Here is a 24,810-nt window from a genome sequence, read left to right as displayed (position 1 = left end):
CTTCGTGATCCCTCTGTGTTTTTTGGACAACATTCTTCACAAATGGCTGCCCGTAGAGATCCCCCACGTGCATGTGAAAAAAATGTGGAGTGGAGTGTCCCTTTATGCGTAAAAAAACGTACTATTATTTTAATTTATACCGATAGATTCCATAGCACTAAATTATTTTATTTAAATTATATATATATATATATATATACACACTATACAATACATATAAATAGTATATACTATATGCTTATACAGTCTTATGATCTACTGTCTCCTTGGCAGTTTTCCTTGTTGGATGGAACCTATATATATAGCTAATGATCTCAGGATTTTCCTGTTTTTAAATTTTCTTTCCAAAAATACAAAGAAAACCCATCAAATGAGTTTAAGTACATGACCCCGAGAGACAGTTTAGGCGTCAAGTGTATCTTAGCCACCAGGGGCACTGTAACGCGTTCTTTCCCTCTGAAACGTGTTTGACTCGTACGGGTATCCGTTGACCAGGGGCTGAGCGGGCGGTTCGTAACGTTCTATTTGGTTGCCGGGGAAACGGCAGAAAACAAGAGCGGTACGTCACCAACGGGAGGATAACAACGCCGGTAGAAGCGAGTAACTGAGCGGTAAATATCGTACATCCTGTATTTATAATATACCCCCCCCCGTGTGCAATAACAAAATACTCATATCTAGCTTTTTTTTAGCATTCCTTTTGTTTTTATGTTTACTTTAAAAATGCATCTTATATATACCGTAATAGTTACATAAATCATTAGTATCTTGAGACCATTTGATATATCGAAGTGGCTGGGTTTTTTTTTTCCTGTCAATTACTTTTTATTGCCCTGTTTAAATTGCACTTAATACATCACTGGGAAGAAACTAAAAGCACATTGAGACAGATGTCAAGTCAGTCCTAGATAAAGTGTGTGTTTAAGTATGTATATATACATACATACATACATACATGCATACATATATATATATACACTTAGGTCAGATTCATGCTATACCTGCCCAATAGCTTGTGATTTTACCAGGTTCTGGTTAATTCAGATTGAAAGATGTTTAAAATATTCATCCTATTTAAGCAAAAGTTTTCAGATGGATACACAGCAAATTGAACTTGTAATCAGTACATTTGTTATTGGTGCCTATACCCTGGCATAAAGCGCAGGGCCTTCAAATCACCAAATTGCGCGTTTTAAGGGCCGCGGTTGAGCTCTTTTGCTGTCACTGTTCTTAGCAGCCGCTCACACTTGCTAATGTATTCTATTTTAGAAAATGTAAGGAATTTGTACAAAGTAAAGAAGGCATCTTTTCGAGAGAGCTGCGGCAGCACAATGGAAGAGACTCCAGTTAAAGTGGCCGTGAGAGTCCGTCCTCTGCTGTCCAAAGAAATCCTTCATAACCACCAAGTGTGCGTGAGACCTGTCCCCAACACACAGCAGATCATTATTGGGAAGGACCGCGTCTTCACGTTTGACTTTGTGTTTGGGAAGAACGCTTGCCAAGATGATGTGTTTAGTTCGTGTATTAAGCCTCTTCTCGTGTCGCTGATTGAAGGATACAATGCTACTGTTTTTGCCTATGGACAGACTGGCTCTGGCAAGACATACACAATTGGAGGAGGACATGTTGGTGAGTCTCAATATCCAAAGTGTACACTATTAAATCATTTGCCGATCAATATCAAATATCTCTTTTGTAATGTGTGTTTTTTTTTTCTTCTTCTCCTTAATAAAACGTCCGGATCACGTAAAGAAACACAAGGTTTGTTATCAACTGGCTTCCATCCTAGCGTTAAAGCGTTGTATGGCCAGTGACAAGATCAAAGGAAAGCTATATTTTGAAAGTAAAAAAAATCCGGTTTTTAAACAGTGTTTTGTATGGGGATAGCAATAATGGATGTTCAACACAAAAAAAAAAGGTTTATCAAGATGGAGATTATAGCGTCTTTGTTATAAAAGTCCCTGCCATAATAGTTGTAGTGGTCAGCTGCATGCAAGAAAATAATCTGAATGACCAAAAGAATGTGGACACCTGACCATCATGCTTATATAATGAGCCCCCCCCCCCCATTCTAATGGGAAGGTATCGTACAAGATTTTGGAACTTGTGCCTATTGAGCCAAAAGAGCATTTGTGAGGTCAGGCACTGACGTTGTACGAGAAGATCTGGCTCGTAATCGGAGATCCAATTCATTACAAAGTGTTAAATGGGGTTAAGGTCAGCGATCTGTGCGGGCCAGGCAAGTTCTTCCACCCCCAAATTTTTCCAACCAGATTTATCCTTCAGACTTCCAGATAGCGAGGCATGTTTCATGACTCCAGAGAACATGTTTACACTGCACCGAAGTCCAGTGGCTCTGTGCTTTACACCACCCCAGCCGATGCCTGGCATTGTGCCTAGTGATCTCGGGCTTGTGTGCGGCTGCTCGGCCATGGAAACCCATTTTACGAAGTTCCTGACTTCTTGACTAATGTTGCTTCCAGAGGCAGTTTGGAACTCCTAGACATTTCCACTTCACAATATTAGCACTTACGGTGGACCGGGGCATGTATAGCAGGGCAGAAATTTCACAAACCGACTTGTGGCAAAAGTAGCATCCTATGACACTGCAATGTTTAAAGTTACTTCGGTATGACCATTCTACTGCCAATTTTTGTCTGTAGAGATGGCTGCACCATGTGCTTGATTTTTATACACCTGTTAGGATTTGGTGAGGCTGAAACCTAAACTCAATAATATGCTTACTTTGCGATATATTACTCCACAATCACCTACATGTGATGCATGCTCAAACTACTTGCATGTATTACTGCTTGCATGTTAAATGTTTACGTGGTGTACAGTTTGTTGAACTATATGTGAAAAAAAATTTGTCCTTAAAAAAACATAATTTGCGAGGGTTGGATAAAAATTATGGTTGTACAAGTATATGGCAAAAGTGCCTAAAAACCTTCAGGCTTTATTATTATCATCATCGTTATTATGCTATTTTGTAACGCGATACAATGGGCAAACTAGACACAGCAAGGAGTTTTAGGAAACAATATACCCCTTAATAAAAACCGTGTTAATGACAATTTGAAGATTTTCTAAGTCTTCTTGCCACCGATTAATTAATTGTCTTCACATTGCTTAGTAAGATCCCTTTCTATAGTTGGGGTTCACATTGCAGTCTGGGACAATCTGCAGAAAACCGTGTTTATTTAAGCCAGGTATTCTCACCCTAGGCTGAAACACTTATTGGGTACTTTGTGTTGTATTATACCTCACAAGCTTTCAGAACTGATGTCAAGACCCTAAAAAAGAGACAATAGTATTTATTACAGGTAGTATGTTGGATGAGCTAGGTGTCAGTTACATGGCCTCTCTCTCTTATTAAGTGCTTTCAGTTGCACGCTTTATTTTTTAGACAGGAACGTCTTCTTGTTTCGATGATAAAGCTGCACACTCATTATTCTTGCCCTCTTTGCTTAGCATTTAGATGTGCTTGCAGTTGTAAGAACATATGGCAGATAGAGGAGATCAGTTTCACTGACCATGTAAAATATCCTCTATTAGTCATCTGTTGCAGTTTCCTTTACCTAACCTTTTATTCTATATAGTGAGCTGGGTAAGATTCTCTTCTTTTGGGTGTTTTTCTTCCAGTATAAATAAACCAAGTTTGGCTAAAGTCTATGCACAAATGAGAAGTAAATCAGTATATCAATAATGAATACCAGGGGTTAGAGACCATTTGTGGCTTTCTCATAACACGAATTCACAAAGTATTCCAATTGTTTGAGTTAAGTATATTATATAGGAGCCTCCATCTTCTGGCAGCAAAAAAAAATACAAAATAATAATAATAAATGAGAAAGAAAGGTTGAAAGTGATCCCAATTGGGGAGCAGAGAGAGTAAGATCTTCAAAACAGGATAATTCATTGTGCATATAACCCCTGAACAACCAATGATGTGCCAGACACGCCCTGAAAAATCAGTCAGTTAAGGACCAATGATGTGCCTGGCACATCATGGCATTAAATAAGCTTAGAAAGCAATCTAAGATCTCTTTCATCGCTTAAACAGTGATCTGCAGCAAGGGCCCTGGTGTTGCTGAAATGCCTTGATATTGAGGCATTCACCGACACTGAAAACCCACCCCAGGGCATACTGTAACAGCTTTGGAGAGCAGTCACAGTTGTCACTGTGAGTGATTTTGCCTCTTGCAAGATGGTGGCATACCTTAAAAAAATGAGTTTCCAAGAAGGTCTCTCCTGAGAACTCTGGGCTCCCCTACGGGTTAAATACAGGTACTACATTTAACCACGCAAGTCAATGGAGTCAAGCTTTATAATTACAATGTGATTTGTAAAATACCGTATTGGCCCGAATATAGGCCGCACTCCCCCCCTATATGCGGCCTATATTCGGGGTCTAGCACCTGGGACATGCAGTTCCGGGTGCCTGGCAGGCAGCAGGGTTAGGATACAGATCCCCCGCAGCGGTGCAGGGGACCTGTATCCTACTCTCCGATACGCTCAGACAGCCTCCCCTGCCAGCACTTTCCACAGGGGGAATGCCAGCATGGGAGATTGTCTAAGTGCATCGCGCAGGCGTTCACCGGCTGCGGCGACGCGCGCGTAAACAACCTCCGCTGCCGGCACGTCTGCATGATGTGCTTTAACAATCTCCCTTGCCGGGAATTCCCACGAGGGGAGTTCCGGCAAGGGAGAGTGTTAAAGCACATGCCGGCAGCGGAGGTCGTTTACGCGCATCGCCGCAGCCGGTGAACGTCCGCACGATGCGTTTTACCTCTGCCTCCAAGACTTACCTGAGCAGACTCCCGGGTGTCTTGCGGGGCGGGGCACATCTACGCAATACGCGTATACAACTTCTAGTGCCGGCACCGGAAGTTGTATTGCGTAGATGTCCCCTGCCGGCCCCGCAAGACACCTGGGAGTCTGCTCTTGTAAGTCGGGGCGGGGGTTGACAGTGGCAGCATATCTCAGGGGGGGGACGACAGTGGCAGCATATCTCAGGGGGGTGACAGAGTGACAGCATATCTCTCGGGGGGGACAGAGTGGCAGCATATTTTGGGGGGCACAGAGTGGCAGCATCTATTAAAAAAACTTTTTCTTTAAAAAAGCACCAAACTTTTAGGGTGCGGCTTATATTCGGGTGCGGCCTATATCCGAGCCAATACGGTATATGTTAAAAAAAAAAAAAAGTGGTTACATTTAAAAATAATTATGCAGTGATGTCACCATCAGCCGGGTTCAAAGATGTCCCGAATAGGGCATAGACGCAGATGCAGAATGCCAAAATTAAAAGGGGGAAAAAAAGGGCACCTCCCAAATGTGGCCTTTTAGCCCCCAAGCAACCAGACAATGCATCTGTGGTATCACTGCACTCAGGAGATGTTGCTGAACACATATTGAGGTGTTGTATGACAGTTACATATACCAAGGGCTGTAAATTAATATTTAAAGTACAGTGTGTGTGAAAAAGAGCACACAAAATAAATGACTACCACAAACTTTGACAAAGGGTAGTGGTAGAATTAGTGCATGTAAAGAGGTAAAATACCAGCATTTGAAACACCCTGGGGTATCTGTTTTTCAAAAATACACGGTTTGATGGGGGTAAATTGCATTGACCGGCTTCAAAGATGTCCCAAATAGCACATGGGGGCAGAATGACCAGATTTGGAAAATAAAACGGTTTTGAAATAGGAAAACGCTACTTGTACTCATTGCCCTATAACTTGCAAAAAAACATAAAAACATTGGGTATTTTTAAACTCAGAACAAACAGAATCTATTTAGCAGTTTAATTCTTTTTTTTTATAGTAAATAAGATGATATCATCAAAATAGTATCTGAAGAAAGCCCTTCTTGTCCCGAAAAAACAATATATAACTTGTGTGGGTACACGAAATGGGAGAGGAGAAAATTACCGCTAAACACAAGCACCGCAAAAGTGTTAAAACGACCTTGGTCACGAAGGGTACAAAAAATAAGAAACATCCTGGTCCTTCAGGGGATAATGCATGAAATGGCTTTTATCCTGTTATGTATGATTTTTATTTATTTATTTATTGTAAATTGTAGGGGAATATGAGATCTCTTTTGTGCACTTATGTATGCCCGGAATGCAAATTCTGCTCTAATAGTTCTAATAATCCATATTGCAGCAACTCATCTCACACATTGTACTATTTACACAATAAAAGGCTGTTCTTTGGATATAGGAGCCAGACAAAAATGGCAATTGTTATTTTAAGGGATTCCATTAAAAAAAAAAGCAGAGTTACTTCCAGATGTGTGTCTTCTCACTTCCCGATTTGCAGAGCGGTCGAGAGTATATGCATATTGTCCATAACCTGCTGTCGGATCCTCGCTTCTGCCGCTTGGATCCAACAGCGTTTTACCGACGCCTCTAGCGGCTGTGCTGGGAAAAGTGAGAAGACACGCAGCAAGAAAGAAAGTAACTTTGCTTTGTGTGTGCATGGCTGATTAAAGAAACAGCTTGCTGACAGCGGTCTTCATGCGTTCGATGAACTCAAGCAAATATTACACACGTGGCTAATAATGTACTGTAGTAATCTTTTCTCTTCCGAGCTTTAGTGCATGGGTAAAAGTACAATGGACCCCAAGGTCATGTGATATGTCAGAAATGAGGAAAGCGGACCGGCTAATATCAAATACTTCTACTCCTTATGAACAGTGAGAATATCACATACTACTACTTTATCCTCATCACTTCCTGGCTCCTAATATGCCTTGTACAAAAAGTATGTGTGTGTATATCGGTAACATGCCATCTTCTGTATAGCATTTAAAACTGTAACTTTCCTTCTGCATTAGCTTCTGTGCCAGAAGAAGATATGGGTATTATTCCCCGTGCCATCCAAGAGCTGTTCGAGAGTATATCTGAACATCACAATGTTGACTTCAGTATTAAAGTGTCTTACATTGAGGTGTATAGAGAAGAGCTGCGGGACCTTCTAGAACTGGAGACCAGCGCAAAAGATCTCCACATCAGAGAAGACGAAAAGGGCAACACAGGTGTGCTTCTGTTTGTTGTTTTTATAGAAGATAGATATTCTGCATTAGGGAATTATTTCAGTTGTGTACAAGCGTTTACTAACACTATTTTTGTTGGTCTTTCAAGTTATTATTGGTGCCAAGGAATGCCAAGTGGAAAGTGCTGATGAAGTCATGAGTCTGCTAGAAACTGGCAGTGCTGCCCGGCATACCAGCGCAACTCAAATGAACGAGTACTCCAGCCGCTCCCATGCCATATTCACCATTAGCATATGCCAGCAAAGAGCCTCAAATACTGACCATACAAACAACAGCTCAGTGCAGATGATCACTTCAAAGTTTCACTTTGTTGATCTAGCAGGGTCTGAAAGAGTGACAAAAACTGGGAACACCGGAGAAAGATTTAAAGAGTCCATCCAGATTAACAGTGGGTTACTGGCCCTGGGAAATGTAATAAGCGCCCTGGCCGATCCTAAAAGGAAAGGTGCGCATGTGCCTTACAGAGATGCTAAAATCACACGTATCCTAAAAGACTCTTTGGGGGGAAATGCCAAAACTGTCATGATTACATGCATTAGCCCTTCCTCCTCTAACTTTGATGAGTCTTTGAACTCCCTTAAATATGCTAATCGAGCTAGAAATATTAAGAACAAACCTATAGTAAATTATAACCCCGATTGGGACAGAATTGATGAAATGGAACTAGAAATCAAAGCATTACGAGAAGCTTTGCAAAATCAGCAAAGTAACAGAGTGAGCCGAATAAGCCAAGTATCTCAGGAGTGGAGCCAAGATAAAGACAAAATACGCTGTCTGGAGGAGCAGATAGGGCACTTGCAAATGGAGTGCTTTAACTACAGACACTGTACCGAGGAGGCTTTGGAACTGCTTCTCGATCTGAAGGATGTGCCTAGCATAACACAACCCCAGAAGAACAAGCTCCAGAACTGGCTCAATATGGCCGAAGGTTTGAGAAATGAATTGACGGCTGTAACAGGCAGAGATACTGAGGAAGACAGAGAAGAACCGCATCACATCACCATCTTACAGCTGAAAAGGGAACTGAAGAAATGCCAGGTACTTCAAATGAGTATTTACGTATTTTGTAGAACTGACCAATCAAAGCTTGTGTTTTTAATGCACTTTGAAATAGGAAAAACGTTATTGCCCTAGTATAATGGATAATGTAATTTGTCATTTCCAGCGGTTCCGTTCCATAATATTTTATCTTTCTGTAGTGGTACATTATTAGGGTCTATACCCAGCTTTGGTGAAGCCGCTTTTCATATTGTGTGTGTCTGTAACATCTGTGTATTCGCTATAGTAAGTAAAGGAAGATTTACACACTTTTGTAAATAGTTTGTATAACATATTTAACATTAACATAATTAAAAATATTTATCCCAACAGAATTCAAATTGATCAGTTTGTTCCGCAGAGTGACTTCTGCGAGCAATCTCATCATTCTGTACTTTTTATGTATAAGACGTAGAGTCACGTAGTTTTTCAAGACATGATATGACCCTTCTTTAGGGGTACTCAATACAGCAAAGTACACAACAAAACCTCTGATTGTCGGTTTCAGAAACGTGATATCATTTCTGGAAGCAATATGGCAAATATCCATTTTTGTATTGGTGGAAACGGGTTTGCTTTACTCTCCATTATTTCTAAATTCTATAGAGCTCTTCAGTGAAAACACGTGTCATGGATTCAGAACAACAAACCTTGACGGTTCACAAAGGCCTTATGTTGACCCTTTTACTTTTCCTCACCTTCTGATTTCATATACAGAAGAAAGTTCAAACCTGGCGTTACGATAGCATTAAAGCCAAGTAAAGGGCAAGGTTAGGCTCTAATAGTAGTTTTCAAAGGCAACTTACAGTGCCTTGCAAAAGTATTCAACTCCCCCTCCCCCCTTGGCATTTTTCCTATTTTGTTGCACTACAACCTGGAATTCAAATGGATTTTTATTTTGGTTTCATGTAATGGACATACACAAAATAGTCCAAATGAAGTGAAATGAAGACAATTCTAAAAAAATAAACAAAACGGAAAAGTGCGTGCATATGTATTCAACCCCTTTGCCCTAAATTACCTTCAGAAGTCACATCATTAGTTAAAGTCCACCGGCGTGCAAGCTAAGGGTCACATGATCTCCGTATATATACACTTGCCATAATGAAATCCATTTAATTCCGGTTGTAATGAAACAAAATAGGAAAAATGCCAACAGGAGTTAATACTTTTGCAAGGCACTGTATGTAGAGATTTCCGAATAACATAATGATAAGATAAAATGGATTTTAAAGGAATCGAATGATCTTCCCTCTTTATGTGAAGAAGAGACATACGTCATCTCAAAAATGTACAATCTAGTGCAATTTAGTTTTCCCTTTTAAATGTGATGCATTTATGCAAAAGGCAAAAATAAGGATTTTGTTTCTATAAGCTGTTTTCATGCTGTCTGATTCTCCGCTGGTCTCGGTAGCGTAGCCCTGGAGCGCTGATTGGATCTACAGCTACTCTGAGTCCATTTGGAAAAAGCCCAGTTATTATGTGTATCGGGGGTTTCTAAGCAACTGCTTCTTGGCCTTTTATTCTGTGTCAACCACACTGTCCCCAACAGTCCGCCTTTTGTTATTTTTTTTTTTTTTAAAACCACTTTTACTCACAAAACGCATTTGAGAAAAATGAGCGTTCAATTTTATTATTTTTTTTTGTGTGTGCTTCATAAGGAGACCCATGTACAAAATAAATCTAATCCGAAATGCGACGTAAACAAAACAATCTAGTACATGGCAGTGCATTCAACTATATTTGTTAATTCCCCAGAAATTGCACAATAAAAAAAAATGGAGATATTACTAATGTTTTAACTAATGTTTTATAGCAACAGGAAGGCAAGAATCTCGATGATATGATTTTACATTATATAAAAACACCCCCTGCTCGCTCTCTTATATATATATATATCTATATATCTATATCTATCTATCTATCTATCTATCTATCTATCTATCTATATATATATAAATATATAAATATATCCTGATTTGATCAGGAATTGCGTAGCGTGGTTAGAATGCCTATTACGGTATAAGGATTTTATATCATTTTCTAGCGTTTTAACCAATGCAATTTGCTTCCCTTTTTAAAATTTTGTTTATTTTTGCATTGATTTTATTTATAACATGTACATATCTGATTTTTTTAAGGCATGTTTTTGTGGAAAATTTTGTTATCTTGTATATTTTAGTGCTTTCATTTGAAATTGATTTACTTGTCAGATTTTTCTTCCTATTTACATTTGTTAAAGAAATAACAACACGTAAAAACGGTGTTGAGTTATTTGTCGCCGTATCAGCGAACATATTATTAAAATAATACTAATAATAATAATAATATGCTTTATTATTTTAGGAAGCAATTGTTACAAAAGGTAAAATGGATTTTTGCCCCCGAGCCCCGTAGATGACTATCATTGTAAAATGTGGTTGAGCCTTTTGGACTCATACTCATCATATTTCATTGAGAAATCTAGAACCTGGAGTCAGTAATTCCATCTCGCTTAAAAATAAAATAACAACTAATAACCACAGTGCAGAACCATTTCATCTGATATTTTCTGAGTGAATGTTACATTCCAGTTCCCATAATTGATAGAAACTAGCGCAGAATTTGATGACAGCACCTTTGTGTCAATGCCCGCGTACGTTTGCAAATGACAAATAGCAATCACTGGTACGATTGAACGACATTGCTTACCTGTTGATTTGAAGGAAGCCCTGGCAACGGATGAAGAAGTGTTTGCTAGAAAGGAGCTGGAAATGAAAGAATTGCATGGCCAGATCCAGTCGCTGCTGCAGGAAAAGCAGGAATATCAAACGTGTATGCAGGAGACAGAGCACACGAAGAACATTCAGGTACCTTAAAAACCATCAAACCAGTGTCCGTTTAAAGAGGTTAAATAGCCTGGGTTCATAAAATGTGTGTGAACGTTCATTTTGCCTTTTTTTTTTTTCTTATTGAAATAGTACAATTGGAAATTACTGGCTAAGCTGAGATTTCGGTTCATACCTGAAAAACCTTGTAAACAAACCAATAATACTGCACATCCACAAAACGACGTTGCAATTAATACACTGACCATTTTCTCAGCTGCCTTTGCAGATCTGTTTTACGATCGTAAAAACATATAATGCATATTCTATTTCCCCCCGTAAAATGATGTTTAGTGTAGGTGTGTGTATGCATGTAGATTTAATATGGGTATGTAACGACCTATCATTCTGTCTACGTACTTTATTTTTAAAGGAATAGGTTACTGAACTAGAGGTCCATAAGGAAGCTAGCATTTTAGTTTTGCCAGTTTGAATAAGTAAAAGAAAATTGAAAAAGGGAAAAGAATTTCATATATTTCTAAACATTATAGTTACAGACAATGTTCTGTAATAATTAATTTACATTCTTCCCAAAATGTTTTTTTTTCTTTCTTTTTTTAGTAGAGTAAAATTAAGAAAGGATGTGCTTGTTCAGGAGCCTTCATTTTTGGTGTTTTTTGGATGAGAGAAAACAATAAAAATACAATGTAGCTGCAATAATGCTAGAGTCTTTTAAATATTATGTTAGTCCAATAAAAAAGGTATCACCGCATACTCTGCAATACTCTATTTTTTGACATTGTGTCTACTGGACTAATACGGCTTTACCTACATATATATATATATATATATATATATATATATATATATATATATTAATACTTCATTAGTAGAAATTATTAAAAACTGTGGATGACAAAATGATATTTAATATCTAATGTAATTATTACACATTATATTATAATGTTCTAAATATTGCATATCATGTTCTACATGTATAATTTCTATATTGATATTAAATTCCAAAAATAGATTATACAGTTAAAAGCATGTTGATATTTGTTTCTCATTCAAATAAAATATCTTCCATCAAAATGATGTAATATGGCACCCCAGCAGCAAAACAGTTTAGTACATGCAAAACCCATATACCCGATTACATTTATTTATACATTACTAATATAATCAAATTTATTTGCAAAATACACAATATATTTACAGCATCTGTAAATGGTTAATAAGTAACCATATTTTTGGGGGTTTTTTTAGACTGAAAAACTTGTGGAACAACAGCTTCTCATTGATGAACTGAAAAATAAATTGGAGAAGATGTCGTATAACCTGTCTTCGCTAAATGGCAGTAAAGATGAAGAATGGAATAATATATCTAAGAGACCTTACAGTGTACCCCTTCATTGCCAATCTCAGCATCTCTCATTAAGTGGCAAAGCATCCGCTACCCAACCATCGCAAAGAAAGGTATGGGGTCATCGCTTTTCTGTTTGCCTTCATAATGATATAATATACTGTGTGTGTATATACATTACTGTTCAAATGTTTGAGGTCATTTAGCTGTTTTCATGGAGAACAAGGCAAATTCTAGCTGCGTAACATAATTGCAAAAGGGCTTTCTAACGATTAGTTAGCTTTTTAAACGTAAACTTGGATTAGCGACACAAAGTGCCGTTGGAACACAGGAGTGATGGCTGCTGATAAAGGGCCTATGTACGCCTATGAACATATTTCATTCAAAATCAGCCATTTCCAGCTACAATAGTCATTTACAACATTAACCACATCTACACTGAATTTCTGACCCATTTCATGTTATTTTAGTGGGTAGAATTTGATTTTCTTTAAAAAAAGAAAAGGACATTTCTAAGTGACCCCAAACTTTAAACCAAAGATTAACAATTTCTTATTGTAATGAACTCGATACCAACTAGGACACGGCGACATGTCATAACAATACAGTTAACCCCACCATCGAAAGTAATCACAACGTGAAAAGGAACAAAAATACACAGATCGGCATTAGATTACAAAATTATTGCGCAAGCTAAACTGAGGTTTAGGATACCCCAGCTTTGGCTGGCTATGTTTACCTGAGGTTTAGGATACCCCAGCTTTGGCTGGCTATGTTTACCTGAGGTTTAGGATACCCCAGCTTTGGCTGGCTATGTTTACCTTGTTGGCATTTAATTTCATCAGTGAGAAAGTGACACACCATGTATAGATATGACAAGTTTTCACATGTAATTGTGACAAGTAATCACTGCGTTTACAGCTATTGGAGAGGAACAGACTGAATGAATGTTTATTAGCAAAATGATTTATTATTATTATTGTCATTATTATTTATATTGCACCATCATGTCCCTGATCACTGTACAATGGGATCATAATCATTTGTAAACTGTTTGTAGCAGAGGACAACTGCCTCGCATAAACTACTGTGTCAGACAGATTCTAAAAGTTTTAGAAGTTGTTCTGTAGAACAAATCTTTGACTATTTTTCTGTGTTTATTCTGTAGGTGCAAAGCAGTCCTCCTTCGTACTCCTTGGAGCGAGTGGTGGCAGGATTTCGAACCCGCAGCCAGATGCTCCTAGATTTAATAGAAGAGCAGGATGAGGTTTTGCATGAAAAATTCTCAGACCACAGTGATGATGAAAATAATAAGAAGGAGAAACAGAACAGAAAGAAATCACCATTTAGGTGAGCTAGGTACCTGTTTTCCAAGAAAAATGAAATCGTACGACAGGAAAAGCATGTTTTTTGTTGTTTTTTGTTTTTTTTGCTGAATGTTTAGGTACGTCTGTTTCGGAATGACATATCTAAAAACTGATACAGCGCAGTGTTGATGATTGACGATAATTAATAGTTTTATATCTCTAAGCTAGAGCATTGCTTCACTAGTTTCCACGCTGCTTCTTTCTCAGACGCTCTATCAATCGGACGTGGACACGAAGTCCGGCCCCGCAGACGGCTGAAATAAATACTGATCCAAACCAAGCCCACAAGCCTCTATCAAGGAGTGAAGGCTTCTCAAACGATGAGACTGTTTCAGGTATCTTTCAAAATCAGGACCGCTGCTTTTATATGCATCGAGGCCGGATACCGATAAGCACTCTCCAGTGTTATGAATAAGCGGTTATGAGGTCCTGCTTCAAGCGTACAAATGTGGTTTGCAGCATTTCACCGATGGGTCTATTCACAGAAGACCTAAATGGCCCGGGTGTAATCGTTTTGATGTTTGTTGCATGTTCCTTTCCTCTATTCATAGCCAGTATAGACTGAACCTGAAGCCTTTAGAGCTGAGATGCAGATTCACCCATGGCTCCATCCGTGACATACTCCTATAATTTATTATTATAAGCAAATCATCCTAAATAAACACTTTTATTTATTACTTCTGTAGCAGATGCTAGTTAATTCCAAACTGGTATACCAGTCTCTGGTATATGCTTTTACAGATTCTCAATGTTTAATGCATTGTCAAACCAGTGAGATGACCGATAAGAAATCAACCACGGACGTATAGGATGTCCGTTTCTCAAAAAAGTTCAACTCTCATGCAAATGTAATGAAAACACCTCAGTGTCCTGTATAGAGGATAAATCATTGATCGTGTAAACAGCAATATATTATGTTAGTGTTGTGCTTGTGTTCTCTTGTGCATATCATATTTGACATCTTTCTGTATCCTGTTGCATCAGATACAGCCATTGTATCACTCCAGGAGAGTCAAGAGCTGAATATGAAGAGATTAAAACATTCCGAACTTCGCCTAGCAGATGCCAAACAGAAGATGAGAGAGCTTACCATCAATATAAAAATGAAAGAGGAACTTATCAAAGAGTTACTGAAAACAGGCAAGTGCCCGCTTACTGTAGAGGGGGACTCTTTCTACATGTGAGATAACACTATTGACTGTCATCACCAAACCTTCATAAAGACAGTATAGCTGACCCAGTAGGGTCCTTATACTTTTGGTGCTTTTTACTGAGAGATATGTACACCTATTGTGTTTGAATTGCTGTGCTTGCGTCTCATTGAGAGTGTCTGCCTTATACACTGTTATTTGTATGCTGCTCCCATCCATCCTTAGCAAAAACCGAATACTATAGTAATATGTAGTAATATAGAAGATAGAGAGGTTCATTGCTAGATTACAGATGTTCTATTTTGATCATCTTTCTTTTTCTTGTTGAAGGCACCGATGCCCAGTTAATAAAATCACACTATTCGCAGAAGATATCCCAGCTGGAGCAGGAAGCGGAGCAGGCAAAGGCAGACCTGGCAGAAGCGCAGAAACAGCTGCAGGAGCTGGAGGAAAAAGAGCTGCGAGACATTGCCCAAAAAGCAAAGCTCCAGAGAGACTTCCGCAAGAGAATGGATGCAGCAAAACTCAAAGTGCAGGTACATTCAGTTGGTTTTCTTGATGATGGATTCGTGCCTGGAAAGTGTTTTTAAACAGGTTAACCTTAGCTCATGAGCCCAACATACATTTAGCTAATTTTGGCTTTTTGTGCAGAGTTATTCAAAGAGAGCATACTTAAGTACACCGCATACTTGTTTAGTAGAAACAGCAAAGGGCACGAGGAGCATGTTTCTATTTTTTTTTTTTTTTTTTTTACTCCTATAAAAACAAATGCATGTGGTAGAATGGACTGGAGTCCATGTAAAATCACTAATTAATAGAGATATAAGCTTTTTAGAAATAGCCATTAAAACATGTTTTATTTTCTCTCAAGTTCCCAATATTTTATTCTCCCTAAAGTTTGCATTCGCAATAATGTAGCTTGAACAGCAGAGATGACCCCTTTATTATCTCTCCTATTTATGGCCATATCTCTGGTTATAATTTGTTTCTTCAATCCACGAAGGAGCTACAGAAGAAGCAGCAGGACACAAAGAAGCTAGCATCTATTTCAGTGCACAATGAGAAGCGCGTGACAAATCTTGAACAAAACGTCAATCAGATGCGACAGCAACAGGTCCAGCTACAAAAAAAACTGAGAGATGAAACGGAGAAAAAGAAGAAATTAGACTTGGCAATCCAGAAGGACCAGCAGCAAATCAAGGTAAAGATCACGGGGGATTGTTAGGACCACGGGTGTATATCAGTGATGCAGGTAGGACAAAATGTTCATAGGGCCAATGGCAAATTAGAATAGATGGTAGGCTACAACCGTACCATTTGAAAGTAATGATATCATTTGCGGGAAAACAAAGTTAAGGGGATTTTTTTTCCTTTTTCTATGAAATCTGGTCACAGAGGGTACTGAACTTACTTTGAGACTTGGGAAAAGTTCATAAAAATGACTGTAATGGACTAGAAATCACATGCCTGTTTTCTGTGGAAGCAAATATATATTTTGTCTGAAGTTTTGAAGCAGAATGTTCTTGCTTTTCATAAATAATGATAATACATAAAGATTACGGTGGTCTTCAAGGACTGTGGTGGCTGTATGCGAACAAAATATTTGGGGAAGAAAATATTTAACCATTACTGAATGGGTTCATTGGAAAAACCCTACAAAACAAGCACGGGAGGGCTTGGCATCTCACTTTGCAGTTAGGGATAGGCAGGCGTTCTTCAGTACACAGTTTCTAATGTCCTCCATGAACTTGAGAGAGTAACTAACCACGGATCATAACATTTTTAGGACCTTTATCTGCAAATGCTTAGGTTTAGAGATGAGTTTCATTTGATTTCATCTGCAACATGCCACAATGTTTGTAAAGAGTGGCTTAAAATGTCTGGAGAAAATCTGGCAAAGCAGGGTGGCTCCAAAAACAAGAATGGTACCTACTTGCAGCTTCATGTATTTTGGTTAATCATAGTTGGATTGTTTCTGTTCACTGAAGTCAGGTGACACTCGAGAATTCTAGATTTGACATTTGTGCAGATCTGGGCCCTTTAAGACTTTTTGGAAAGTGGCCATTAAAAAAGGATGCGCGTTCCCTGGCGTGGCTAGTAAATGTGTTAGATCTCTCACCATCATTCATATATCCTGTTCCTCAACATCTGTTGAGATGGGTTGACTCCATAAAATGCATTAAAGTTACACAACGTCCTGACCTAGTGGTATGTTTTTCAGTGTTAGCCTACAGCAGGCCAAGTTCATGAAGATAGTCTCACAGAGGTCATTTTGAAACTAAGTACAGATTATGGGCATCTAGATGTCTGTGAGCCATTTCTCCTACTTGTTTGTTTGAAGCAGTAGATTGTATGTCATACATGACCTTAATACTTCTTCCCACAGGAAAAAGAAATGAACAGATTCTTATTATGTGATACTAAGTCAGTACTGTTATACTTGTGAATGTAATTCATTTGCTTCCTCTAAATGTGGCATGATGCCCATAGATAAATGTATTTGCTTACCTGTTTCATTCAGGAGCTCCAGCTAAAGAATGAACAGCAACAAAAAATGTTAAAATTAAAAAATGAAGAGCTTGCAGCCTTTAGAAGAAAGAAGAGTACCGCTGGGATACCAGACCCGATGCAGATAGTGAGTGTGCGCTTATATACTTAACCTACTTTGGCCCTTCTCCGATCATGTCCGTTAAACCAGTCCAGGGCTTAGGTTACTTTATTAAAACTTCTACTAACTTTTTGCTTTCCTTTTTCAATGCATGTATCATAAATAATCTCAGGTATCATTATGCAATGTTAAACATAGAACTAAAATTGCTAGGACACTTTATTATATAGATAGAACAAAGCAAGGAATCTGCCCACACCCAGCAAGTACATACATATATAAGAATAACAATCTCAAGCATAAATATTGGGGATTCCATCACACTACACCACCACTAGGTCAAGGTACCCCAATCTTGGAGAGTCCAATCTAGTCCTAACATGGCTGTATTGCTTACTATGTCATTAATAAACTTAGCGACTGCATTATACATGTTAATCACCTGTAGTGTTGTTCGTTCTGTTACCCCTTTGTGACAGCAACCATAAACATAGTGGTATGGGACCATTCCATAAAGAGTTAAAATGTAAGATGACGAATTATTCCCTCAAGCATTTGAGCAATGGTACCACCCTGCAAGAATAACTGGAATAGGGATATGTTATACTCTATTGGGCATAAAACTGTGTACACGCTAATACCTGGCACAATTTGAAAAGTGTAAACCAATTCTTTGTAATGTCTCCGTAACCCAGAAACTAGAGGAACAAAAGAAGTGGCTCGATGAAGAGGTCGAGAAAGTCTTGAAGGAACGACAAGCGCTAAATGAACTTGAGGAAGAATTAAAGAAAAGAGAAGAAACCATTAGTAAGATGGAATCCTTGCTCCAGGAGAAGAGCCACCTAGACATAAAAAAGCTCAGATCAAGCCAGGTACAGTGGAAACTTTTTTTTACCCATGGAGGAGATCCCGATAGAAGGGAAGAGATGGGATTCCGCCCTTTATGAAGGCCTGCTAAAAAGTCACAGGAAAAATCAAGAAATTGGCACAAAGAGCATATGGTTAGATGAATTGTATTAGAAATCATGATTCTAAAGTGTCCACAGAAGTATAAGGAGAGAGACCTTCACGGTTCCATTTTGTGAATGTAGTGACACATACAAATAGTCATATCAAACAAAAGGGCTTGTGGTCCCTTTTCCTTACACAGAGCAAAATGGGCTACTGCCCAGGGCCCATGCATTCCTCAGGGGCCCGTAATGAGCTCATACACCCTTAGCATCTTGCTTTCTGATTAGTAAATCATAGAAGGACAATAGTGTACTGTGCCTCTATTGTTTATAGACGCGGTATAAAGGACAGAAATGTGCTGTGCCGTATAATCATGCTTATACCTATATCTTATGATATTGTTAGGCTCTAAACAGCGACATGTTAAAGCTGTCAACTCGTCTGAGCGTTTTAGAGAGTGAACTGTCTGATAAAACAAAAAGACTGAAAAGCGGTGATGCAGAGGAGCAGAGAAAAGTGTCTGAGGAGATCAAAATATTACAGAAGGAAAGGGATCAACTCCTACAGAGAAGAGACAGCCTGGATGAGAAACTGAAAAATGGCAGAGTGCTGTCGCAAGAGGTACATCTTTGCTGGAGTTCTTTCATGTCTATTTTAAAAGGAAGCATGACTTATTCCCAATAATGTGTGTTGTTTATTTATAGTGAGAACGAATCAATATTCTCTTGATTTAAAATTGGACATAACTAATCCCCACCCAATGGAAGACAAAGCCCTTCAGCCTCAATGAGTTCATGGTTTAGTGTAAAGCTTTGTATCTAGATGGCATGGTATGTGTATATTGAAAAGTATGTCATCCTAAGTGCCACAGGCTTCTGATACATTTTTAAAGCAGTTACTATGCCATCTCTGAATATCTATGTCATAGGACTTTTCCCATAGAAGAAAAACCCCTCCATTCCCAGCAGATGTTCCCTCCAAGCTGCGCTCAGACACTGGTGCATCTCATTAATGTTTGTTCCCTCAGGAAGAACACGTCCTGTTCCAGCTGGAAGAAGGCATAGATGCACTGGAGGCAGCCATTGAGTACAAGAATGAATGCATTCAGAGACGGCAGCAGTCTGTGAAAGACTCTACTCAGATACTCACACAGAGCGAAACCAACGTGATTGAGAAATTTAGTTCTCTCTCACCACCCGAGACCAGATCTATCCTTGTCAGATACTTCAACAAGGTCTGATATATTTTTTTATATAGACTGTTTAATTTTGCTGATGGCTAAAATATAATTGTGAGCTTTTCTTAGTTCACTGTTGCAGCTACAATCTATTTATGTAATTCAGTATAAATACATATGTTTTAAAAGTGACAATTTCAAAACTCCATTAGCACATGCATTCATACTAATCATAATGATTACCATTTCAGAGAATTGCAGTGATTCTGATAACGTGCTGATATTGTTATCCATGGATGCCATCATTTAATGATGTGCAACCAGTCAGTGATCAACAAGACCAGTACCAAGTGTTTGCTGCCCTGAGCAACTAAATTCATCCTCCATCTCAGCAAGTGACATGCATGTTCCATAAAAAGCTCTCTTAAGAGAGAGGTTATTTTCATTCATTCGCTTATTCATTGCACATCATAAGCTCCCATAAACAATAGCACTATCGCAGTGATGTAACAGAATACACAGCGTGTCATCTTGTTTGACTGAGTGCTTTTGGTTCTCCACAGGTTGTAAGCCTGCGTGAGTCGGAGCGTAAACTGCAGATGCAGTCCCAAGAGCTGGCAATGAAGGTCACTGAGCTGGAGAGTATAGTGAGGGAGCTGGAATCTGCGTTGGAGCATCTTACTCTACAAAGCGACCGACAGCTGACTCAGCAGCAAAAGGAGCATGAGCAGAAGATGCAGCTGCTGTTGCAGCACTTTAAAGGTAATGTGTATTAATGATGCATTGGACATGCCAGACACCACATATTGGTAATCACTAGCATGGAATAGGACCTTCATAGTCCAATTAACTTCAAAATGGGAAGGCATTGTAGGTTCATAGGTACTCACAGTAAGCAGCTAATATGTGCTATGCATAATAATGTACCTATACATAGCTCATCAACATCTTAGCCTCTAAACAGTGCCATGTTAAAACGTCTGATTAAAACGTCTGATTGTCTGAACATTTTATAGAATAAGCGGCCTGGTAAAACCAAGAAACTGTAAATACTCAGCAGCCTGTCCAAAGGTGAACTACTGCAAAGTTAAGGACAGCACTCCATTGTTTATTTTCCTTTTCCTACTGCAAAGTTCAGCTGCTAGGCTGAGTTACAAAGGCTGTGGAAGCTGAAGCCATTTTTCTCTGGGAAGGTCCCAAGCATATTGCAAGAAAGATACTTTACTTAGCGTACCTGTTGTATTTCTAAACCTGATCCATCAGGGTGCCATTGTTCGAGCGAACTAACAGGTTTGCAAATTAAAAATGTGCATACTTTGAGACAGCTAGGGCTGTCAAGGTGCAGATGTCAAGTGACTCAAGGATTATTCAAGCCCACAACGCAATAGGATTAGTTTCAATAATGCGCAGATATGGAAAATAACACCACAAACTATCACTGCAAAATGGTACAATTATTCCCTTTAATGGAGATCCAGTTTTGAAAATAGTTGAACTCCTGAGTGATTCGCAGAGGATGAAAATGTTGCACGCAGCATTATGTCTCTCTCAGCATGTGTCATCATTACGTATAGTATTCTAAAAGTATTCTATTTATTCTCTGTAATCCTATTCAGATGTAGAAACCTACAACGGGCTCTGTTTTAAAGCTAAAAAAAAACCTAACTTCATTAACTTGTGTTTATTTCAGATAATGATGGCACAGTCTCTGCATCAAGCATTAAGGCCTATGAAGCCAAAATTGAGGAGCTAGAAAAAGAGCTTTTCTTCTATAAGAAAACCAGCCGGGAGTTTAAAAAGAAATTAAAGGAGGTTGTTGGAGAAGTGAATGCTTCTATTCCCAAAAGTAAGTATCTGCTCCATGTCACAGCTCTACTTACAAAATCCAATAGGTGCCAACAGATTCAGGATCAAGCGGAACTTCCTGCAAAGAAACTTGGTAGGTATCAACTGAAGACCACGCAGGAATAACCGGCTGTCCCTGGGTCCAAATCTCCAAGCATGTTTGGTGTTGCCAGTCACCAACTGTGCATCAACATGGTTAAAATCAAGTCTGATGACGGCTCCCACAACCAAGTTCAGTTACCTTGCAAGACATAGGGACCTCAGCCCATTACAATTGTTCATGTATATGAAATGACCTGGGCCTGAGCACAATGCTTGTTACTGGACAGCGCTAATGAAATGAGCCATTGTCCTTCGACAAAAGTAATTCTAACTTGGATGCTTTCTTTTTCAGACAGTGGGCCAGGAGATGGACTTCAACGAGAGGATGACATAGCATCAATTGTTTCTAAACAACAGATGTTATTCCAACCTGAAAACAAGCCAAACACAAAGTCAAAAGAAATGCCAAACTCTCGACATCGGCAGAATGCTTACAGAGCCGGTGGGAATAATTCAGAAGCTGATGAGCAGTTTTCTGAATCACGCAGGCAAAATAGAAGGCACTTTTCCAGTGGAGATGATACAGGTGACTTAGAGGAACCACACGGTATAAAACCTCAACCCCAGTTCACATCTCAGATGTCAAAAGTAGGTTCTAACATAACCCAACTTCGTTCGACTCCAGTCAAATTATCACGTCGTGACCTGCGTCAGATATCGGTGTCAGAGCTCTCGACCCGACGCTCTAGCTTCAGCTCCATTCCTGCTGATTCGATTGAAATTGCACGAAAGTCAACAGACTTTAAGGTTTAATCCTTTTGTGCGTGTTACAAAGAACAGCACTTATACATATAGCAGTCTTTTTTTTTTTTTTGCACACATCATGGACCATTCCTGAAATCAAAGCTTTACTTACTGATTTACAGATAGGCTGCACTCATTTATAGAAGTGTTATTTCGTGTATGTTGTCCTCAACAGCTGTTACCTTACTACTTTAACTTATGGTTCCCTTAAATTAAATATTAATAAGAAAATCCAACATGTCTGTGGTTCTTGAGTGGAGTTAGATGGGACGGATACACTACTGTTCAAACTGTTGGTCACTGGTAACATAATTGCAAAAGGGTTTTCTAATGAGAAATTAGCCTTTTAAACCTAAAATTGGATTAGCGAACACAACGTGCCATTGGAACACAGGAGTGATGGCCGCTGATAAAGGGCCTCTGTATGGCTATGAAGATTTCCATTAAAAATCTTTTTTTTTTTATTTTATTTACAGCATCAACAATGTATACACTGTATAAACTGTATATAGCAATTGCTATCGGTTTTTGAAGCTGATTGAAAATGTGTAAATCGGGTAAGTGTGCTGTCTGGTAAAATGCCATGGAAATCATGTGCAAAGCAGTGCTGAAGCTGGATAGAGCTAAGTACCTTGTGCTTGCATACCGCGGAGCTGGCCGGCAAACAAGCTTAGAAAGACTAAATGTATAGAGAGCATTTTAACTAATCTCATGCCTTCATTGCAAGGTACTCAGGCTCTGGCAATGTAGTAGCATACGTGTAATAAGAAACATCTATTTTGTCTAAAATAAACCAATCTGGTTTATTCTAATGGTCAAACTATTTTTTTCTGTCTGGCCCCTACCAGTCTGTCAAACTACCATCCCATCTCCCTACCTCCTTTTATTTTCAAGTGAGCGCGCTTTCTTGATTCCAAACCTTCTTGTTTACATGACTGCTCTTGCTAAAGTGACAAATGGTGAGATGGTGGATTAACCGGTGATCTCCGTGACATTTGCTTCTTATCCTACCCATTTAATTGCACATTGTATGTCTTTTTTAGTAACTCATCCTCCCTGCTTCCTGTTTGTTGGTGTACCCCAATATTAAGTTCTTAGATCCCCTCTGTTCTCACTTTGCACTGCCTTGGCAAACCAATTTCATCATCTGGATTACAGTATCATGTGGATGCTGATGATCAAGCTTTCTTGCACTGATCTCTCACCTTTCATCTATTATCATGTCACTAATTGCCTTGTTTCTACCTGTATGTCTGATTTTTGAAGCTCGTTATCGTCCCCCCACTGCTGACATTCCATCATACCAACAGTCTCCCCCACGTCAACGATGTGGACCTCATCCCTACTCCACAGACTCACTGCCTCAACAGCCTTATTCGCTCTTCTCATTCACCACTCACGTTCAGCCCATCTCCACACACTGCCTCAATATACAAAATGCTTGCATTCACTACAGCAACTCAATCTTTGCTGGTCTTCATCATGGTTGTCTTGCTCTCTTACAGTCTATGAATACTGCCAGGGTTTATCGTCCTCACCCATCAGACTAACACCTCCTGTCCTGTCCATTGGCAGGCCCATGACAGGCCAGGCAAGTCATTTTCGATTGCGACCCTCTACAGAATACTTAGAGAAGAGAAATACTTACCTGATCTTTCAGGAGAGGTTAAAAATGTGTTATTTATTTGCCACATCTGGAGATTCACGATATTCAGGATGCGATATTTGCTTCCTGCCAGGCCGTTCCTGCTATGATGAATACCGACATGTGCTTAAAAATCACGCACCATGCTTATTACTCCACAGTTAGGCTTCACAAAATGGGTTATTTATCCATTTTAGGGGTCATTGGTGATGGAAATAGAGGTACCCGTTGCAGATTTTCCTGGCTGCAACTGTTACAGACACCAGTAAATGTATGGTTAAAGGTTAAACTATGCAAAACAAGTACTTTTCGTTTATGTAAGATTTTTTTTTTCATGAGATTAGAATGTTTTTAGATTATTCTGCAAAAACAATTCAGCAGTTTAGCCTTGGCGGTAATTTTCCTCCTCTTGCTTTTTTTTCTGACCGTTAACAACCGTTTTTGAGCTAGTGATACGCAGGTCTAGTTGTAATACTCTCTATATATGGGGATTATGGTTAACAATGGTGGGGCAGCCTGATAGACTGAAGCTAGACTTCATATCGAGACTCACTGGTATGTTTATTTTATAAGCTTTAATAGGCATTCTATATAACACTCTGCTTAATTTTAAAGTTATGTATATTTTGTGATTTTTGTTTTTTTTTTATAACTAATAATTGAATTCTCAGTCTTTTCTAATAATTGTGCTCACAATTTCATTTATTGAACGTGAGACCTATCTACGTGTATAAAATTGAGATTTGGTAATTTATCACGTATAACGTCTTCTTAGGACAGTACATGGTAGGAAGGTGTGGACCCATCACAGCATTGGTTAGAGCCTTCACCCCCCAGACATACCTTTTACTAAAATCTAAATGACTTTATATTATGCAATATATATATTATATTATACATTTTTTGGGACTCTGCATGGTTAGATGAGGCCTCGAAGCTGAGGA

General features: G+C 38.9%; 1 protein-coding gene across 1 annotated transcript; it reads left to right on the top strand.

Moving 5' to 3' along the window:
- Nucleotides 1-1,327: 1,327 nt before the first annotated feature.
- Nucleotides 1,328-22,452, top strand: KIF27 (kinesin family member 27). The gene is made up of 17 exons (XM_053467226.1): nucleotides 1,328-1,629; nucleotides 6,847-7,047; nucleotides 7,154-8,103; nucleotides 10,809-10,952; nucleotides 12,180-12,389; nucleotides 13,445-13,626; nucleotides 13,851-13,978; nucleotides 14,628-14,783; nucleotides 15,125-15,330; nucleotides 15,798-15,995; nucleotides 17,316-17,429; nucleotides 18,098-18,274; nucleotides 18,759-18,974; nucleotides 19,381-19,587; nucleotides 20,094-20,292; nucleotides 21,221-21,376; nucleotides 21,770-22,452. Exons 1-17 carry the CDS (start codon nucleotides 1,332-1,334, stop codon nucleotides 22,228-22,230), a joined length of 4,203 nt encoding a protein of 1,400 aa, XP_053323201.1. The 5' UTR covers nucleotides 1,328-1,331; the 3' UTR covers nucleotides 22,231-22,452.
- Nucleotides 22,453-24,810: the final 2,358 nt, after the last annotated feature.

The sequence above is a fragment of the Spea bombifrons genome, chromosome 1 (genome assembly GCF_027358695.1).
Source record: "Spea bombifrons isolate aSpeBom1 chromosome 1, aSpeBom1.2.pri, whole genome shotgun sequence".
In the NCBI taxonomy this organism is placed as follows: Eukaryota; Metazoa; Chordata; class Amphibia; order Anura; family Pelobatidae; genus Spea; species Spea bombifrons.
Note: the sequence above shows the minus strand (reverse complement) of the source record. Positions and strands in the feature narration are given on the sequence as shown.